The 21545-nt window shown below is 36.8% G+C and overlaps 1 protein-coding gene across 2 annotated transcripts in view; it reads right to left on the bottom strand.

Annotated features, from left to right (window-relative positions):
• Positions 1 to 4423: 4423 nt before the first annotated feature.
• The window catches only part of LOC145260341 (tight junction-associated protein 1-like), a 105285-nt gene continuing 88163 nt past the window's right edge, over positions 4424 to 21545 (bottom strand). For both annotated transcript variants that reach the window (XM_080118259.1, XM_080118257.1), the window contains 2 exons: positions 11021 to 11104; positions 4424 to 6466 (listed from right to left, as the gene is read on the bottom strand). In XM_080118259.1, coding sequence (XP_079974385.1) covers positions 6032 to 6466; positions 11021 to 11104 — 519 coding nt within the window. In that variant the 3' untranslated portion in view covers positions 4424 to 6031. The remainder of the gene's footprint in view (positions 6467 to 11020; positions 11105 to 21545) is intronic.

Raw genomic sequence — 21545 nt, 5'->3', positions numbered from 1 at the left:
TCAAGCGTTGAACCATCCAGATTTGCATTTTGTGGATGCTAGTTATCATAACTTGAATTGGTAGAGAGTAGGAGTTGTACAACAATGCATATCCGATCTCGCTCATTGAACATTGTGTCACTTTCAGACATCATAGAAGGCTCCTTTCGCTCTTGGGATTTGTACATAACTCGTCAACTATTAGATGGTCTGCAATAAAAAAGAAAACCAGTTTTCATCAAACGGAAATGGAATCATGTCTTTTCTAGGGCAACAATTTTATCATTCTACCCTGTATGTGTGTGTGTGTGTGTGTGTGTGTGTATATATATATATATATTCAGGTTTGAGGTGTTCAAAAGTCGGGACTAATGAAGACAACGAGCTTGTTAAATAGTGCTCAATAAAAAGAGCAAAATATTTTTTTTTTTTTTTTATTTGAGGGCAAACAGTTACATTTGGTCGCTACAAATATCCATCTGTTTGTCAAAGAGACTTCCTCAGGCGACCTAGAACCTCTCAACGCCAAAAAGAAAAAAAAAAAGATTTTTCTTTTTGGCGTTGAGGTTCTAGGTTACCTGAGGAAGTCTCTGACTGAAACAGATGACTATTTGTAGCGACCATATGTAACTGTTTACCCTTAAATAATATATATTTTATACGTTTTCTTAAAAAAAAAAAAAAAAAAAAAAAAAAATCTTATCTCCATGTAATATCTAGCTCTGCCTGAAAAGGCATTGAACGTTGTCTACAAGGGCAAATCAAAACGTTTGACCGATTTGTGTATGACAAGAATTGATTTACAATATTATCTTGACTTGTAAAAATCCAGATGATATTAAGGAATCAATAAAGCAATACCATAACATTAACATTTTGTTACAATGATAATAGACATAACTTTAACGATGATCATAACAAGTGAAGATGTTCCCAATTAGAAAATTGAAAGAAAAATCTAATTTACAAAAAAAATTTTTGAAATAAAAATTAAATCTGATACTTAGTAATGTTACATCGCAAGTATGGCCATAGTTGATCAACAAATTTGCATCTTTGTCCTTGGAAATGGTTATTGCTGGATTGTTCATGGAAGTCAGGAAATGATCTGATGTTTGTACTACTGTAGAAGCTGAAATATCAAATTGTATGAAGAAAGGTCTTTCTGGCTGAATAAAACTCAATCAAACTTTGAATTAAACAAAACCAACTCAAAAGATGATTTGTCACTGTAGGTCCTTTATTTTGGGTCCCACAAAGTAGACAGTGAAGAAAGGGGGGGGGGCACAGAGAGACTCTTACTGATTCCAGTTTAAGAGCCAATCTTGATACGTGTTTTCAACTCTCTCCCTAGTCGTTAACTCATAACCAAGCAATTCTATTCTCCTCTTCCCAGATGATGTCGTTCAACTAGTTTCTCTTCTTGTTTTTATTCCCATGCTTTGCTAATCTAACCTTTTTAACCCTACCAGACAGCATGTCTTTCAACAAATTTAAGTACAGCCACATAAAAGTTAACCATTATTTAAAACTAGTTAACATAATCAAGCTAATAGTACGTCTATCTTAATGTGGATGAAACTAAAAAAAAAATTAATGTCTAATATTAATAAAATACTTTAAATCACAATCGTTTCAAAATTTTTTTATGCAAAAAAAAAGTTAATTTTTTTTTATAGTTAGTATTTTTTAACAAACTTGATGAAAACAAAAATCCTCTTCTAAAAATTAAAACAATAATTCTACCTTTTATAAATTCAGTTATACTTATCTGTAACTGGGGGGGAAAAAAAGACAAAGGATATGGCATTTGCTTTTATAATATTACAAATTTTTGCAAAAGACATTTAGATATTTTTTTTTTCCTCAATACTAGACGATTCATTGGTTCAGTCAATACTGAACCAATGAATCGTCATATACTTATTAAATATATAATTTAATAACTTTGAGATTGGGGTGTGCATGGCAAAAAGATAAGTTTTAGTTATACATAGATTTTCAAACTTTCTTGGTTTGCAAATCGAATTTGGCAGAAAACCATTAAAAAAATTAACCATGGTTTATGCTTTTGAATTTTTGAGATGATGATTATTCGGACAACTGTTCTTATCTTTAGTGTCATTTTTCACAATGTTTCGATCGATGTAACTTCTGATCTTTTCCAGGTGTATGTTCTCAAATCTGGAAAATTTGATGTCAAACTCGGGAATTTTTGCACAGAATTTTGAAGGGGCAGGATGTTTTTGTTCCGTAAGTCATGATCAGATAGAAATCTATCTGTTATACCATAGGTCTTTGCGCAATAACCTGTGGCATAATGGATAAAAGACTTGGTAAAATTCAATAACATATTATAAACGATTATGAAGGATGAAGTATTATTTTTATTGATAACTTGAGAAAAATGGGATGGCTATCCATAAGAAATCTAAATTCAAACTTTGCATCATTTGAACATTCCTAATCCTTGTTTCAGCTTAAAAAGATATCATTTTGCTAAAATTTTTGGAAACTAATTGAATTGATTAAAAATAGCCACTAACTAATCCAATAAATATAATAAAATCATATTAAAAAGGAATATAATCCAATCAAGACATAACTGATCGACTTTATACTAAGTTTTCTTTTTTATCAAATGCTAACATGACATGTTGCAATATCTTAAACACTTATGTGACGGATGTTAAAAGAATGAGATTCATACCTTTCTGATTTCAATATTATCAAGAACTTATTGAATTCAGTCTGTATTCGGAATTTTGATGTTTACATTTCTCCTCAAACATTTTAATTGATCCTGATAAATTAAAATTTGTAAACGTTTAAAAAATAATGATTTTTATTACATTCTTTAGTGAATGACTTGAGTGAAAAGATAACCTGTTAAATATTTAAAAAAAATAAAATAAAAGATTTTAAAGAAATAATTATTTATATTAACTTTATTTTTTGTTTTTATCCACAAGAAAATTGTTTTTTTTTGGTTCTGAAATCGTTTTTACTAAAAAGAGAAAAAGAGAAAATAGAAGACATAACTAATCAATTAAAAAGTGACAAGATTTTCGTTTAGTTAATCCTTCATTATTATAGCTTTTTCTTGGTTCTTTATTGCTAGTAAAAATAATTCACTGATGACAAACTTACTTAATCTATAGCTATGGAGAAGTTTCTCTGAATGAGGGAAGTCGTACAGGGTGACCCCCCCCCAAAAAAAACAAAAGCTAAATGGAGGCCATCTAGAACATATGCTGTAGAATGGAGAAAAAAAAGCCAAAGACCTTAGTGTTTTGATGTGATGTTTTGAATATAATAAACTAGTTATGACCAAAGTTTCATTTCATTCAGACAAAACACTAAGAAATGGGGCCTAATTAGAGTTGGGGCTTGTTTTTTGGGGGTCACCCGGTATCTTTCAAAATGATGCATGTGCACAATTGAATGTAATAGATCTTGGTTTTATATATATATATATATATATATATATATATATATATATATGCAGCAGCCCCAATTCTGCCCACCTCTGAAACAAATGCGTTTATGACACCATATCTGAAGTCATTCAGCTCATATTTTCAAATTAACTATGTCTAAGCAGAATTGTTTTTGTCATTAGAAAATATAAATTAAATACATCAGTATAAAATACATACTTTACATTTTTCTAATTTGAAAAACTAAAAGCACAAAAATGAAGTATTATGCTTTTGATTTTTTGAGATGAGGATTGATAATTCATATTATTTGGACTATTCGGACTACTGTTCTCATCTTTAGTGTTATTCTCACAATGTTTCGGTCGATGTAACCTCCAATCTTCTTCAGGTGTATCTTATCAAACTCGCAGACACAAAGGTTTATAAAGACTCATGTCATAGCGGATAAAGTACTTGATAAAATTCGGTTGTAACTTACACTCTTCTGGAGAGTGTAGGTTCAATACACTATGCATTCAATATTTAAAAAACGCTATGCATTCAATATTTAAAATACGTTATGCGTTCAATATTTAAAATACGTTATGCGTTCAATATTTAAAATACGTTATGCGTTCAATATTTAAAATACGTTATGCGTTCAATATTTAAAATACGTTATGCGTTCAATATTTAAAATACGTTATGCGTTCAATATTTAAAATAAAATTACAAATTAAGACTTCTACCCAGTCATGTCCAATGGAACAAGAGCATGCTACCCTCATGGATAAAAATAAAAGCTTCCGTTCAAAGTTCTGTGCAGATTCCAGAGTTCGACAAGATACAACTAAAGAAGGCTACAGACTACATCAACGAAACATTATGAAAATATTGACTTAAGATGGGGACAGTAGTGTGAATAATGCAAATAAATACAGAAGTTGTACTAATTGAATTAATCAACGATTATTCTCATCTTGGTTATTATTTTCACATTTCAGACAGCGTAATCGATACACTTTTTCAAACTTAGAAATTTATTCATGTCAAACTTGAGAACCCAAGTGGAATTTCGAATTGAACCGTTTAATACATGGTGGTAAACTATCTTGAGTTTTTACCTTTTTTTTTTTTGTTTATTTTTTATTTTAAATAAATAAATAAATATATGCACATGGCAAGGAAATAGCCAGGGTAAAGAAATGCAAACATTTGACAAAGGTGTCATATCCCTGAAATACTGTGAAATTTCAGCATCATATGAAACTAGTGATCAACAAGGAAAACTAGAAGCAATATTTGATTTTAAAAAATAAATAAAAATTGTTATAACTTTTTCACAACGACGGTGTATCCTTATGTTAATAGAATAAACTCTGCATAATGTGTTCTTCATTTTTGAATATAAATTAGAAAAAACAATGCAAGTCCACAGCACAATCTATAAAAGAAAAAAAAAGAAAATTCTTTGGAACAAAAATGTCATATTCAAAAAACCATATAAATTGATCAAACAGTTGGATGTTTTTAAAAGAAAATTTTTAAACGATTTTAAGCGATTAATGTGAAATTGTTAGTATTACAAGGCTGATCTAGCAAGTTTGAATTATTGTGGAGTTATCTGCTCTTATTTTTTTCCAAGATGGTGATGTGGGAGTCCCTTTTTGCTTACTCATAAAATTTGATTTTCTTAGTTAAAAATAAAACTACTTGATCAAATTGTAATTTTTTGAATAAATCTTCGTTCCATAAGATTTTTCTTTCTTTATTGTATTTTTCTTTTATTTATGTTGAACTGTGGATTTGCACAAAGAAAAAAAACAACCATATCTAAATGTTATTCTAGGATCGATCATGTTTGAATATTTGTTGATAATCAGAACACTTGTTTGAGTGACATCAGATACAGTGTAGTGTTAAACTTGTTCATTTCAGAGAAATGAGGTACTAAATATACATGTGGCTGAAACTCGTCTCACGAAATACATAGTTAACCAGTTTCTATTGCATTGTTTGAACTTTAAGAGAAAACTGGATTTGGATACAATGTTTTAAGGATCAACTGATTTGCATTGCCAATTGGTAACGTCATCTGTGATTTATAATAACTGGATTGCGTTGGGTTTAATTTGTTAGATACAAAAGTTTGGGGATTTGGTGGCTTTCTTTATTTTGTCAACAGAAAAAAGAAAATTGCTTTTAACAACATAACAAGAGACTTGTTTGTGGGATCAGGCACAAAAAAAAAAAAAAAAAAAAAAAAAAATTCTGCCAGTAGGGGATTATTTGAAGCCATCACTCTTTCTCTTTCCACTTTCAAAATGAAAGCTGGATATAAAACTCATACTGGACGCTGGTAGAATAGTGCACGAATCACAACTGCAGTGAAGAAAGCTCAAAAGAGATTGTCAAGCCCGATATGCAGCGATACAGGACGTTATCAATCGATCAGAGCCAACTCAATTGACCTCGGGTGATAACCGAGACAAGGACGAGGGTCACTGGTTTTTAAGGATGAAACCATGATGAACAAATATATTAAACAATCACATGCATCCATGCACACATATATATAACTCTCATGCACACATGACTCTCATACAAAAAAAAAAAAAAAAAAAAATTAATTAAATTTCTGTTTCTCCTGAATTTAGCCTCGTACGATTGCTTTTATGGACCCGGAGGTTTGAAGACACAGCGGTTAAATAGGAGTCTTTATCTTTGCCGAAACATGTCTGTGATTCCTGATGGACCAACACAATATCACGTTTGCACTGAAAGCAAATGTAAGTCTTACGGGGCTTGCGTGTCGGCTCTGGGTGGGAGAGGACTTTTGCAATCAGGGTCATGGGGACTGTCTCTGTGGTATCATTTTGTTTTAACTTGTCACAGTTGTGGGCATCAGTCTGGTTGTTGATAGAGTATACCATGGCAGTCGGGGGGAACGTTTGCATAGGAACGCGAATTAATTTGGTCTCTTTCGATGACGGTGGTTCCTCCATGTTAATTATTTCTTCTCGTGTCATGTGACATTTGACACGTTCTTGAAGGTCAGGGGGTAACTGAAAAACAAAATAAAGACGAAAAATGGTTATGATCAATATAAAAAACGTTTCTATGACTTAGTTCATTTTTTTAATATTTTTTTTCATGATAATAGTAACCTGGATTTGTAAACTATAGTTTGCTCCCATAATAATACAATACCAAAAAAGGCTTAGAAACATGAACAAAGTCGTTTTCACTCAAAACCATATAATGGAAAGAAAAAGAAAACATTAAAATCCTCTACTCTATAATAAAGATCAATGTGTATTTATTTGTAAAGATATATCCATTTCAAAATCACAGAAGTCTTCCTGGCGAATAAGGAACAGAAAAAGCACAAATCTATTTTCATAATTAGGTATTTTCTTTTTCCTTCCTTTTTACTTTCTCTCCAGATATATACATTTCTATTTTTAACTTTATTTTTTTCTTTTCAAGTTTTGAATGTTTTTTTTTTTAACTAAGGTTTTGGAGGTTTTTTTTTTCTTTTATGTGAGCGCTAATTGTTTGCTTTCAATTTCATTGTGAACAATTTTACTTCCACTTACATCTTTGATGTTTTGAACATCCGGCATCATTTTAGCGAATTTTGTTAGATAAAATGTATACAATCATAGACATCCTCCATTCTATAATAAAGAGCAATGTGTATTTATTTTCAAATATATATCTGTTTCATCGCACAGGAGTCTGGATATATAAAGAGGGAATGCAAATCTATTTCTATAATAAATCATTTTCTTTTCTTTCTGCTTTCATTATTGATTTATGTTTTTTTTTTCTTTCCTTTTTTCTTAACTTTCCAGTTTGAGACATTTTCTTTTATTAACTTCCACTAACATCTTTCACATTAAGTCCAATGTCTTTTCTTTTATAGGAATGTGTGATTTGGCATTATATTCTATAAAAAAGAAAAAAAAAAGCCTTTACTGAATTACAAAAACAACATTTTTCTAAAAAGCGAAAAATTTGGATTCCTAATTTTTATAAACAAATTCTTAAATGTTGAGGTTTTTTATGTAGTCAAAATCTCATTAAATCTGTTTGGTAAACAGGTTTTTGTCCAATATTCCTCCTATACTAAAAAAAAAAAATCTGTATGATATGTACCCATGATGGAACAAAAATGTCATAACTCAAATTGATCAAGTACTTTTATTTTTAACTAAGAAAATCAAATTTTATGAGTAAGCAAAAAGAAACTGTCTCGCATCATCTTGAAGAAATAAGGACAAATAACATCCAAAATAATTCAAACTTGCGAGATCAGCCTTGTAATGCCTACAATTTCATCTTAATCACTTAAAATTGTTTAAAAATTTTCTTCATCAAAAAAATAAAAAACAAAAATACTTGATCAATTTACATGATTTTTCAAATTTTTTCGCCTTTTTTTTTTTTTTTTTTTTTTACACAGAGATCACCACTTATCAAGGCCCGGAAGCCACTCAGGGATAAGGGTTATTGCAAGTACATTACGTTAGTGAGGAGATTTGATGAAGTGTTTACTTAAGGGGGCGGTTCATTAGGAATTTGTTAACATTAGACTTGAAGACATCCAAGTTGTAGTCCGGAGGGAAGCAGGCAGACGGAACAGAGTTCCACAGGCGTGCAGTTCTAAGAAAGAAGCTTTGTTCATGAAATCCGCGTTTTGATTTATAGAGTGGGGGAAATTTTTCACAGTGGATTCAGCTAGACGGGTGTTTTTCGTGAAAGACTGACGAGGGGGGACCAGGGATTGGAGTTCAGACGAGCACCTGCCATGAAAATAACGATAAAACAAGGATAGGCTCGCAACGTCTCTTCTGTGGGAGAGGGGTTGCAGGGTAGAGAAAAGGGCATCCCCCACTAAACCACGAAGTCTATTTTGTACTCTGTCAAGGCATGATAGGCTGTTTTTGGCAGCTCCTGCCCAGATATGGCAACAGTATTCCATCCTTGGCCGTACTTGGCTTTTATATAGATAGAGAATTGCATCAGTAGTGAGATATCTTCTGGAGCGGTAGAAGGATCCCACCATCTTTCCAGCGACCTTGGCAACAGACTTGATGTACGTGTTCCATTTCAGATCAGGAGTAAAGGTCAAACCCAGAAGCTTGTCAAAACACGGGGCCTCACCCAGACGAGAGCCATCCATCACAATTGATGCCAGCTGGGGATCAGAGCGTTGATGATGTAAGGATAGGAGTTTGGTTTTGGATGCATTAAAGGTAACTAGCCACATCTTCTCCCACTGAACCACGCGCTCGAGATCAGAGGAGAGAGAATCAGAGAGAACTTTGTCATTTACAGCCTTTGATGTGTTGCCATAGATGGTCGTGTCATCAGCATAGATGTCAACGAATGATTTAAGTATGTGTTTAGGGAGGTCATTGATGTAGATCAGGAAGAGAGTTGGGCCCAGGATTGAACCCTGAGGGACTCCAGCATTTATATTGCAGGCCTCCGATTTTTGACCATCTACCACTACTCTTATGAGCCTATCGGAGAGAAATGATTTAATGATTGAGAAAACATTTCCAGTTATACCATAGCTGGAAATCTTGTGAAGTAGACCCTTATGCCATACTTTGTCGAAGGCCTTTGATATGTCGAGAGCAATTGCCCTAGAAAGGAAGCCTTTGTCAAGAGATTCACTAATCCTGTGGGATATAACTGTCAGCACATCTGCGGTAGATCTTGCAGAGCGGAAACCATATTGTGTGTCACTAAGAAGGTTATTCCTGCTGAGGTGGTTGACTATTTCTCTATTTAATATGGATTCCAGCAACTTACTCATGACACACAGGAGACTTATTGGTCTGTACTGAGAGGGAGATGACTTATCACCTGAATTCTTAAATACAGGGCAAACTGATGAGGTCTTCCAGGGGGTCGGAAAGACCTTCTCCTTAAGGCAGCGCTTAAATAGTTTCGTAAGTATGGGAGAAAGTTCTGGTTGAAGCTTTTTTAACACTATAATTGGGATGCCATCAGGGCCAGTTGCTTTACTGGAATCTAGGTTTTTTATTAGCTTGGCGACCTCATGCACGGATATTTGTATGTTACCTAGCTTGTTCTGTGTTATAGGAGGAAATATGGGGAGTTGATGGCCTTCGTCGCATAGGGTAGAATTAGCTGCAAAGTTCTTTGCAAATACTTTGGCCTTGTCTGACGCTGACGAGATGACCTCTGGTCCATTGATAATGGTTGGGATAGAACGCACACTTCTGTTCAGGATCCTATTTGTTATTTGTCAAAACTGGTGGGAACCAAGCCGCTGATCAGCTACCTTGGATTTAATAGACTGGGCATATAGCTCTCTTGCATTTTTTATTACTCTTTTACATTGGTTGCTGGCAGTCCTGAAAGCAGCTTTCGTCTCAGTGCATCTATTACATTAGTAGCTATGGAAAAAGTGATTTCTGTGCGCGATAGCAGCAGCACATTCTGGGGAGAACCATGGCTGGCTATAGGTTTTTGCTTCCTCACAAGTATATATATATATATATATATATATATATATACTGTATTTTTGTTTTTTAACATAGGGGTAATTCTAGCAGAAATTATACATACTAACTGAATGTTATATAGATTTTTTTAATAGTTTTTAATCATTAATAGAAAAACATGCATATATACAGATATATTTGGACTTGCCTTGCATCAAACCCGTGAAAGATTTCATTGGTTAATGAAATATATTTTTGTCAAAATGTTCAAAATTCAGTCAATTTGGTCAAAGCTTTTATTTATTCACTAAAAGAATAATCATCCTAGAATGTTTTTGCACCACTTATGTCCTTTTAAAAAAAATCAAAAAACAACATAAAAATTTTTAAAAAGATTAAAAAACAACATATGGTGAAACTTATTCCAATTTTGGTAAAATTCCATTACACGAGTTTAATTCTAGAAAATTATTAAAATTTAAGACTTAAAAGGGTCATAGAAATTGAGGGCATGAAGAATCTTGCTTAATTGACGTCTAATGGCTATCAAATTTAATGCAATTCTGAAATAGTTGAATTTTCAAACGAGAGATGATGTTCATTATTATGACTCCTAAAAACTCTTTAAAATACTCAAAAAAAATTGAAATTTGGAGAATATTGATGTCTTAAATACCTATTGTTACAATGTTACTAAAATCTGAGGAATATGAATTTTTATGAATATCATCCTTTTTTTTTTGGCATAAAACTTAATATAGCTAACAGTACTCACCCTTACCCCTAGCAGTTGTGCTGCAAAATACATAATGACCAGTTAATTAGTTTAAAAGTGAATATTATACATACCTAACTTTATATAAATAGAGATAGTCTGCAAATGATATATTCTATTTAACCAATGGAATGGGAGTACCCTGACAGGTATTCGCATTCGAGAGAAAAATAGACCTGATAGTAATGGCAACTATGGATCAACTCTACATTTGCCAAAGTTCCTAAATTGTCATCTAACCTAAAATATAGTTTACATTTCTACCAAGGATCCAAGCGGAAACACAAGTGATTATAGTAATCCGTTTTCGTTTTGGTGCTGCTGTGAGAATTTAGGATTTTAAAAAATGAGATACTTACTGAATTCAGTTTATGTGCAATAAAACTGGAAGGTTTACATTGCAACAATTGCACAGCCAAGTTGCAGTCTTTTCTATAACGATCCTGCAAACAAAAAATAAAAATGTCAAGTTTTGCACAACACTAAGTAATGTAAATGACATAATTACCATCACCTTCGAAAATTACATCAGTAACTGCTGAATTAGAGTTTTTTTTTATTATGTGAACAATCCCGAGCAACAACTGGCAGCCTTGTCGATCCAAATTGTTGGATGAAGATGCAAAATATAAGAAGGAAAAATAACCTCGGGAACATTAATAATATTGTTTTGTGACGGGAACCATTACATGGTGTTGAATAGTATTGTTTTGTCTTGGATATGACTTTGGGGTCAAGGCTTTAGGATTTTGCCTATGTAAAAAAATCTAATTGGGAAAATCTATTGGGAAAATCACTTAATATGTACAAGCAATTTAGCCGATTTAGCCAATCAGGGTGAATCAAGGTTAATGATGGATTGGCTGAATGGGAAACCCAGAGTTCTCAAACCCCACACCATTACCTCCCTATAAGAGGGTGTGCAGAGCAGTTATTTGAGTTGAGAGCAGAAAAATCCAGTTAAAGTCAGGACTGTCCACACCAATATACCCCCTCCAATTCACTGACTGTCAGATAAAGAGAGGGAGAGGAGACAATCAGTTGTCAAAAAAAGGTTCTCTTTGAGTCACTGTCTAAGCAGGCTGCTTATTGAAAGAAAAGACATTGTATATATTTTTTTCCCTGTTCATCATTCTAAAATAACATTTTTTTTTGTATCTAGAATTTATTTAATAATTAATCTTTATAAACGAAAACCCAAAATTTACATCTGGAGTCAATTATTTGTTGCGTACAGAATTTGTGATTAACTCCTGCACAAATGATACCAATTGGAGTAATTTCTTTCAGGTGACAGCAAGCAGAAGAGGTGGACAGCCAACCCAGCACTCGTGAACTACGGCCCGCGACATGCATATGATGAGTCATTCACTTTGTTCCTTTTGAATTCTTTTGTTTTTTTCCTGCGAGTCATGGTTAGGGTAGGGAATACAAGAATTGTGCATCAACCCCGCCATCATGGAACTGATGCTATTGGACTTCCATGGGTGTTCCAAAATTAGAACCACTTAGGATTATAGTTATGTACCGTAAACACAAGTCTTCACCGTGCTATAATCATATGAACTGAAAAACGTAAATGGGTAGATTATCTATTGAGATGTAAAGCTGTAAAGATAACAGGTAGACATATAAAGTGACAGAATGGCCTTTGAGGCAATCGAAAAGAACTAGATGAAAACCAAAAACTTGGAGACAAACTCAATAGCCAACTAGGTCCTACTTAGTCTAGCCTAGCCAGGGATAAAACAAGGTATAAAGAAACAGAGGTTTCCTCCTATCAAGAAAAAACCTGATATTGATCATGTACAACCCTTGATGGAGGTATGCATGTTGTTTGCCTTTCATGTTAATGATGTGCTTTGGATACTTTTCTCTCAGATATACAATTGGAATTGATGAAAGAAAGACAACATGAAACGATACTATGCTACTTGTGACTTGTTTGGCCAACAATGGACACAATTTAGAAACTCAGGAAATATCCCTCAGCCTAATAGTTTACTGAGGGATATTTCCTGAGTGTTTTTGGAATCATGTTCATTGAGTGAAGAAGGTTCATTGTTGTTGGCCAAACAAGCCACAAGTAGTATAGTATTGTTTAACGTTGCTTTCTTTCTTCCATCAATTCCAATTGTATATCTGAAAGAAAAATATCCCAAAGTACTTCATTAACATGAAAGGCAAACATGCATACCCCCAATATATATTTTATCATTTGTTTGTTATATGCTCTGTAATTACAGAGCTTCATAAATTAAGGATTAATATATAAAAAAGTGAAATATAATTGAAAAAAATCATTTCCACAGATATATATATATATATATATATATATATATAAAACAAAGGCAAATGCGGCGCGCGCATTTTTGTATGTCTCAAAAAGGCTTTTTCGCCAACGGTCCCAGGGTTGTTACTATCGCTTAGAAGTGTTTATATACCTCCTAGATAATAATATCTAGGATTTGGGAACGTGCGTCACGTCTAGATTTATTTACAGCGACTTTTACAACAAAAAAATTCCTATTTTGGCTTCTCACGTGTTGATTCGGCTTTTTCCTATAAAAACGAAACTAATTCAAAGCTAACACAATGTTCTTTGCAATCGCGCCGCGAACTTCAATGTGAGGAAAATTCCTTATATCAGACGATTGCTATTCAATTTGGACAATCCCCTTTTTATGGGGAGCTGGTTTCTCCCCAACATCTTGGGGAAACAAAACCAGTCAAAGTTGAGTAAACAAAAAAAAAAAAAAAAAAAACCCTGCCCCGCAGTAAATGTTAACTCCGTTACTTCTATTTGACCTCATTAATGAGGTCAAATAGAAGTAACGGAGTTAACTTTATTGCGGGCACCTGTCAATTCAAACATCTTTCCGTTACTATTTCTTGGTCGAGGAACGGATAACGCCGTACGTTTTTTTCACACTTTATTATTTTCCAACTGCGCCTCAAGGCTTCGACTTAGATTTTTCCTACGTATCTACCAAAACGATTTTTTTTTATTATTCTTTTGTTTGGATTTACCCAAAACCACACACACACCTACAAACACCCCCCGCTCGTATGAAAGCGAAAATGTATGAATGTATATATGTATGAATGTATGTATGTGTGTTCGCTTTTTCTGTATGTCTACAAAAGGCTTTTTTCAGAGAAGCGGTCGCTCGCTTCACAACTTTTTAAAACTTTTTATATCACATATAAATCGTAATATCTCAACGAAGCTCGCCTATCTATTTAATTTGTTCGATTTCGGGAAGATAAATATTCAACATTTGTCGCTCGCCACATATGGGTTAGTCTTTTTCCTATAACATCCTGGGGGGAAAAAAAAGCGTTCAGCAGTAAATGAAATCCCGCATTCAAACATGACCTCATTAATTCATTAAAACGTGAACCTGCCAAATCCAAGTAATTAAATAAATTCAAACATGTTTCCATTAGCATCTCGCGTTGGGGCAATGGTTAACGTCGCACTTTTTTTTTCCCCACTTTAATTCACAACTTTGCTTCAAGGGTTCGGGTTCGATCCTCATACTTACCTACCAAAACATTTTTTTTAACCCCCCCCCACCCACGGAGTAGCCACACACACACCTCCAAACACCCGGGCAACACCGGGTACCCCTCGCTAGTATATATATAAAAGCAAAAATGTGTGTATGTATGTATGTATGTATGTCTCGCAAAAACTTTCGACAGAGGTTTTAGGAATTTCCCTAATAAAATAAAATAACACAATTCTATGAACAATGACAAACAACTTCTTCAACTTAACAAGGGAAAGGTTTATTTGCAAAGCGTACTGAAGGAAGAAAGTAGAGTCGGGTCTCCACTGCCTTACGAGGTAGTTACAACCCGCGGGCGCGGTTGTCGTCAATACCTTTAGTAGGAGCAGCGAAGAGAACAGGCGTCTAGCACCGACGAAGGCTGGTAGCGTAAGAGAGAGTTTTCTTCTGGGACCGGAAGCTGTCTGGTCCCTAGGGGTCAATTTGTATTCGTGCGCAAGTCCTCAGATTGGACAGTCTAGCGCCTCATCACTCACTCAGAGGAAGCGAATGCGCGAGAAGAAAAGGGGTCCATTTGTGTCTGCTACATAACCCCCTGCTTAGGCTGAAAGCCGACAGAGAGAAAGGTAGCATAACAAATAGCAGAAAGAAAAATACAATAAGAAATGTCCGTCTCTTTAGGTTATTTTCTTGCAGAAAAAAAAATGTTCTTACTTTTCTGTGAAAAGTTGGAATATTTGCACAAAACGTTCTGTTCTAAAAAGGAGAGAAGAAAAAATGTTCTTTTTCAACAGAAATACACTGTTTTGCAAAGTCTCTTCGGCCAATGTACCCGTCGACCACTACGTGTAGTGGTCACATAATTGTTCTCACGAGGAACATTTACCTCAGGTGTATGATTATGCTGTGTGTATGTTGGGGGAATGTGTGGCTCAGGTGTTAATGTGTCCAGAAAGGCTCTTTTTACCCTATCTACCGATACTGTCTCTTTTTTACCACTAATGTCTAGGATAAAAGTTTTATCAGTGCGTGAAAGCACGCGATAAGGGCCAGTGTAAGGTGGAGTTAGGGGGGCTTTTACTGCGTCCTTTCTAAGGAATACGTGAGTCCATGTCGCTATGTCCTTCGGAACCAAAGATTTAATGGTCTGTTCCCTAGGGTGCATCGGCGGTAGCTTACTGAGATAAGCTCGTAGTCTGTTGACATATAGAGCTGTGTCAGTTGATATATCCTCTATCGGGGTCAGCATCTGACCTGGCAACGATAGAGGTGCTCCATAGACCAGTTCGGCTGCGGAATATCCCAGGTCCTCCTTGATTGATGCCCGACAGCCAAGAAGGATGACCGGTATGTACTCGCTCCATCGCTGTTGATCAGGGTAAGCGCGTAATGCAGCTTTCAATTGGCGATGGAAGCGTTCTATCATCCCATTTGAAGCAGGGTGATAGCTTGTTGTCCGAATGCGAGTGATCCCGAGGATCTTGGACAGTTCCCGGAATAGGTGGGATTCGAATTGTGCACCACGATCAGTGGTGATTGTAGTGGGAACTCCGTAGCGCGATATCCAGCCTGATATAAGGGCTCGCGCTACAGATTCAGCCGAAATGTCACTAAGTGGGATGGCTTCTGGCCACCGTGTGAAACGGTCTATGCAGGTCAGGAGATAAGTGAATCCCTGACTGACCGGCCATGGTCCAACCAAGTCAATGTGAACATGGCTAAACCGAGCGTCTGGGGTGCTGAATGTTCCAAGGGGTGCGCGGATATGCTCGTGCACCTTTGATTTTTGGCAGGATACACAGGAACGTGACCAAGCAATGATGTCACGCCTCATGTTAGGCCAGAAAAATCTAGCTGTAATCAGCTTTACTGTGGCTTTGCGTCCGGGGTGTGCCAGGTTGTGTAGAGTGTCGAAAACAACTCTACGGTGGGTCGTTGGAACGAATGGTCGAGGTGAATCCGTTGAGGTGTCACAGATGATCTGCGTGTCAGAAGTAGGCACGGGCAGATATGCGAATTTGCAAGTCCCGAATTCAGGTGACGATGGATCCAACGTGTCCAGACTTGGCTGGTCTAAGGCCATCTGTTGCAAATCGATATCCGATGGTGAGGACAGAGAATTGATGGGCAGGCGAGACAATGCGTCTGCTGCTGCGTTCTGCTCACCCGCGATATGTCGGATATCACTAGTAAACTGCGAAACAAAGTCCAAATGACGTGTTTCGCGGGGAGAATATTTGTCCGGCTTAGCACGCAGTGCGTATGTAAGCGGACGGTGATCGGTGTAGATCACAAATTGTCGGCCCTCGAGTGAATGTTGGAAGTGTTTCACTGCGAGGTACATTGCCAGTAGTTCGCGGCCAAACGTGCTGTAACGTTGTTCGGCCGGTTTCAGCTGTCGCGAAAAGTATGCTAGAGGTTGTAACTGTTGTTGGTGCTGCTGTTGCAGCACTGCACCTACAGCTGTGCCCGATGCATCAACGACCAGTGAAAACTGGGCATCGGGTACAGGATGTGCCAGCAAAGATGTCGTCGCTAGTTTATTTTTCACTTCCGCAAATGCTTTAAGTTGGATCTCATTAAGTGAGATCTGCTCGTTTTTCTTCTTCCTGTTACGTAACAGGTCGGAAAGAGGAGCTAAGAGATCCGCACAGTGTGGGATAAAGCGTCTGTAGTAATTCAACAGACCAAGGAAGTGCCTAAGTTGGCGAAGTGAAGTGGGCGGTTGAAGGTCTTGTAGAGCCTTCACCTTTTCCGGCAACGGAGATATACCGTCTGGGCTGATAATGTGGCCCAGGAAAACTAGTGACGTAACACCGAAAACGCACTTACCAGGGTTAATCCTCACTTGGTATTGCTGAAACCGTTCAAAAAGTAGGCGGAGGTGAGTGACGTGTTCCTCAGGTGAGGCACTAGCCACGAGAATGTCATCTATATAGTTATAGACGAAATCTAAATCACGCACTACTTCATCCATAAAGCGCTGAAAAGTACTGGCAGCGTTACGTAGGCCGAAAGGCATAGTAAGAAATTCAAACGCTCCAAATGGGGTTGTAACCGCAGTCTTGGGTATGTCGGCCGGATTCACCGGGATCTGATGGTAAGCCTTAACCAGATCTAGCTTAGAGAAAGTCTTACAGCCATGCAGAGAGGAAGCAAAGTCCTGAATATGCGGGATTGGGTAACGATCAGGTACCGTCATGGCATTGAGTCGTCTATAGTCCCCAGTTGGACGCCAATCTCCGTCTCGTTTTGGAACCATATGCAGAGGGGAAGCCCAAGGACTGGACGAGGGGCGTATAATTCCCAACTGTAGCATATGATTAAATTCTGCCTTCGCTGCTTTAAGTTTATCCACAGGAAGGCGACGAGGGCGTGAGAACACAGGAGCACCTGTGGTCTCAATATGATGTTTTGTGGTGTGCGTGGGTTTGCTCACCACAAAATTTAAATTGGTTAACTCCGGGTAGGAGTATAGCACCTCATGGTATGGGTCATTTGCAGCGGCAATGAAAAATACCGGGCTGATAGATGGGGCATTAGATAACGAGCCAGGGACGGAAAGTTCCGTGCTAGCGTCTATCAGCCGGCGTCTGCGCATGTCGACCATTAAATTAAAATTATGCAAGAAATCCGCGCCTAGTATGGGGTACGGTAGATCTGCTACAGTGAAAACCCACGTAAAGTCTCTCCGTAAATTCAAGTCCAGAGAACGTGAAATTTGACCGTACGTGGGGATAGGTGAATGGTTCACCGCTTGCAGTGTTATCAATGACACTGGTGGCCTTTCTTTAAGTAGCCTAAGTGGCCATATACTACAAACAGCGCCAGTGTCTACCAAGCAACGTGCTTGAGATTTTACGTCAGTGACGAAATAGGCACGGTTATTTGCATTTTGTGGAAAGTTTGCCGTGCTCGTCTTTCCACAATTTAGTTTCCCTGGTTGTTAAAAGTGCAGGGCATTTTACAATTCCGTGCTTCAGCGCCATAGCGACTATGATAAAAACATAGTCCCGGCATGTTTGCACGGCGACGGTGGTGCGGGGAAGATGAGCGGCTTTTGTAGCGGCGTCTGGGTGAGTGCGACCTGCCCATATTGAGCTTGCTCACCTCTCTAGTGAGGCGTTCGATGGCCGTTAGTATAGCCACCGATGTAGCATCCTGTCTTACATTTGCGGTGCCTGCGGGTACCTCAGCAGGCTGTTGTGGAATCGCCGCGGTGGTAGGCCCCCTCACAAAGTCCATGACCTTGTCCGCCGATGCTGCTACTACATCGACGGTGTGTTTTTCAAACATTGGCGCAAGTATGGCCTTTACCTGCGCCGGCAGCCTTGAGAAAAAGAGCTGCTTAATTAAGGCACTGTCAGGAGGGACGTCCTCTGCCAGTTCCCTCATTCTACGGAGTAGTTCCGTCGGCCTGCGGTCACCTAAGTGCTCGTCATGGACCAGCGTTTGAAAACGCTTTTCCGCCGACACGGACGTCCGTAGTAGCACCTCCCGTTTTATGCTATCGTAAGTGGAGTTTAACGGGGTGTCCGTTATTAAGTCCTTGACCGCAGGAGTCAATGACGCGGGGAAGGCACTGAATAAAATGTGCAGCTTCGTTTGCTCTGACACGTTGTTCGCCGCAAAATAAGACTCGAGTTAAGCAAACCAAACCCGGACGTCCCCAGCGAAGGCAGGCAACGTTGTCATCGTCACTACCGAAAGTAGATACCAAATATTTTTAAAAAAATATATATATATATAATGTATCCGAAATCTGAAAGGACGCCGAATATGGACCACGTGGAGAAGAAAGGAGAAATATGGAGAAAATCTTTAAACAGAGACAATACAAAAAAAAAAAAATTTAACAGGCTAATGGGGGAGGAGAAGAAAGAAACAAAATTACCATGAAATAAAGCTAAAACAAAATTATATCAGGAAGAGCCGTGGAGCAAAAAAAAAATGTGGACAATATGGGTTTTTTTTTTTTTTTTTTTTTTTTTTATAAATGTGTGTGAACCTGAAGATAAATGAACTCTTTAAGTACTTACATTTTGGCCGAAGAGTGCTAATGCGGAAAAACTTCGTGAAAGTTCTTTTTTTTTTTTTTTTTTTTTTTTGTTGTCGAGTTTTTTCTTTTTCGTACACCAAGAAAGTGTCACCTCTTTTTGTAGGTTGGCGTTCTTTTTTTTTTATGTGTAGCCCGCCGTTGTGAAAGAAAAGGGTGTTTTTTTCTTTGGTTTTTTTTTTTTTTTTTTTGTATGCTCCTTAGTTTATAATATATATATATATATATATATATATATATATAACGGGAAAAAAAACGATAAGGAAAAGAGGGAAATAACGTCTTTTTTTTTTTGTTGTTGTTTTTTTTTTTTTTTTTTAAGTTTTAAATGTGCTCTCCCGAATCCGTTGTCTGTTTATGTGTGTGGTTGGGAACCATGTGCTGGTTTTTAAAATGCGCGCCTTCGCCTTACCCTGTTAAAAAGCGAAAGAAGTGTCTGTTCGGAAATGTGTTATCACGACGGAGTCACCATTTTTTAGGAATTTCCCTAATAAAATAAAATAACACAATTCTATGAACAATGACAAACAACTTCTTCAACTTAACAAGGGAAAGGTTTATTTGCAAAGCGTACTGAAGGAAGAAAGTAGAGTCGGGTCTCCACTGCCTTACGAGGTAGTTACAACCCGCGGGCGCGGTTGTCGTCAATACCTTTAGTAGGAGCAGCGAAGAGAACAGGCGTCTAGCACCGACGAAGGCTGGTAGCGTAAGAGAGAGTTTTCTTCTGGGACCGGAAGCTGTCTGGTCCCTAGGGGTCAATTTGTATTCGTGCGCAAGTCCTCAGATTGGACAGTCTAGCGCCTCATCACTCACTCAGAGGAAGCGAATGCGCGAGAAGAAAAGGGGTCCATTTGTGTCTGCTACAAGGTCACGAGATCTGTATCATTTTAAACTTCCAACCTTCGCCTGACAAATATAAAAAAATTGGCCAAAAACATTCATTTCTTCACCCTAAAATCATCAGTTTTCTACACGGAGGGGTCAGCAAAAACCGTTCTCTCATCGCAAGTTCGCTTCTACACATGCGTCATACGACATTGGAACATGATTTACTTTAAATATTAAAAAAAAAAAACAATTTCATCAACGTCGTCTTAGCTCAGTTGCTTAGAGCGCTGCCTCATTATCTAAATGTTTTGAGTTCGAATCGTGGTGTAAGGTGTCTTTTTTTTGTTTGATTTTTTAAATTTAAATATTGAAACAGGGTTATTTAAGCCATTTTTCCCATGTTTTTTTTCAGATTTTTTAACGAAGTTTTAACGTTCGTTTTTCTATTTCACGTTTTCTTTTGTTTTTCCCATTTTTACATTTAACATCGTTCGTTTGCCTTACGTTAGTTTTTTTTCAATATATTTACTTCGCTTATTCTTATGTTTTGATTAACCCACCCCCCTCCCGAGCACACACACATCGAAACACCCGGGCAACGCTAGTATATATATATATATATATATAAGCGATAATGTGTGTGTGTGTGTGTGTGTGGGTATGTCTCAAAAACTTTTGACACAGACCACGGATTTTCGCCAGATAGGTATCATTTTAAAGCTCCAACCTTCACCCGACAAATATCGAAAAATTGGCCAAAAACATTCATTTCTTCACCCTAAAATCAGTTTTCTACAGGGAGGCTGTAGCAAAAAATCCTTCTTTCATTTTGCCTTTTCCACGACTACTGCGACCATGACGTCATGTTTGACCAAGAAAACGTTCATGTTAGTTTAACGTGCTGATTTTTTAAATGTTTCATTTTGTTACTAATTAGTTGTTTGTCTCTTTGGCATACGCGTGATGCGTCGGGTATTTTTTTTTTCCCCGCCTTACCCTTGAGGCTTCGGGTTCAAGCCCACCTTCCGACCGAAACTATTTTTTTTTTTTTGTACACCTCTAAAAACCGGGGCTTTTTCTTACCCCCCACCCCTACACACACAACGTTGTTATCTTAAATTGCATGTTTTTTTTTTCTAATTTTTTTGTTTTGGTTTTTCCGATTTTTTTAACAGGGTTATTATTTAATCCCCCCTCACCACCATACACACACCTTCAAACACCCAGGCAATGCCAGGTACCCCCCCCCCGCTAGTATATATATATATATATATATATATATAAGAGGAACTTTATTACATTATCGTGAATAAGGATTACAGTAAGCGGAATAAGGGAGGAACCTCTTTAGGTCATGGCATTTCAAAGCTAAATTTTTCTAAATATAAAAAGTCCTGTTTTAAGAGTTGGATAAAGAAATAAAAAAGATGACCTAAAGTTTTATAAAAAAAGATCAAATATATTGAAGTAATGCAAAAATGATCC

This window comes from Euprymna scolopes, chromosome 36 (genome assembly GCF_053919585.1).
Source record: "Euprymna scolopes isolate OS-2025 chromosome 36, ASM5391958v1, whole genome shotgun sequence".
NCBI lineage: Eukaryota > Metazoa > Mollusca > Cephalopoda > Sepiida > Sepiolidae > Euprymna > Euprymna scolopes.
Note: the sequence above shows the minus strand (reverse complement) of the source record. Positions and strands in the feature narration are given on the sequence as shown.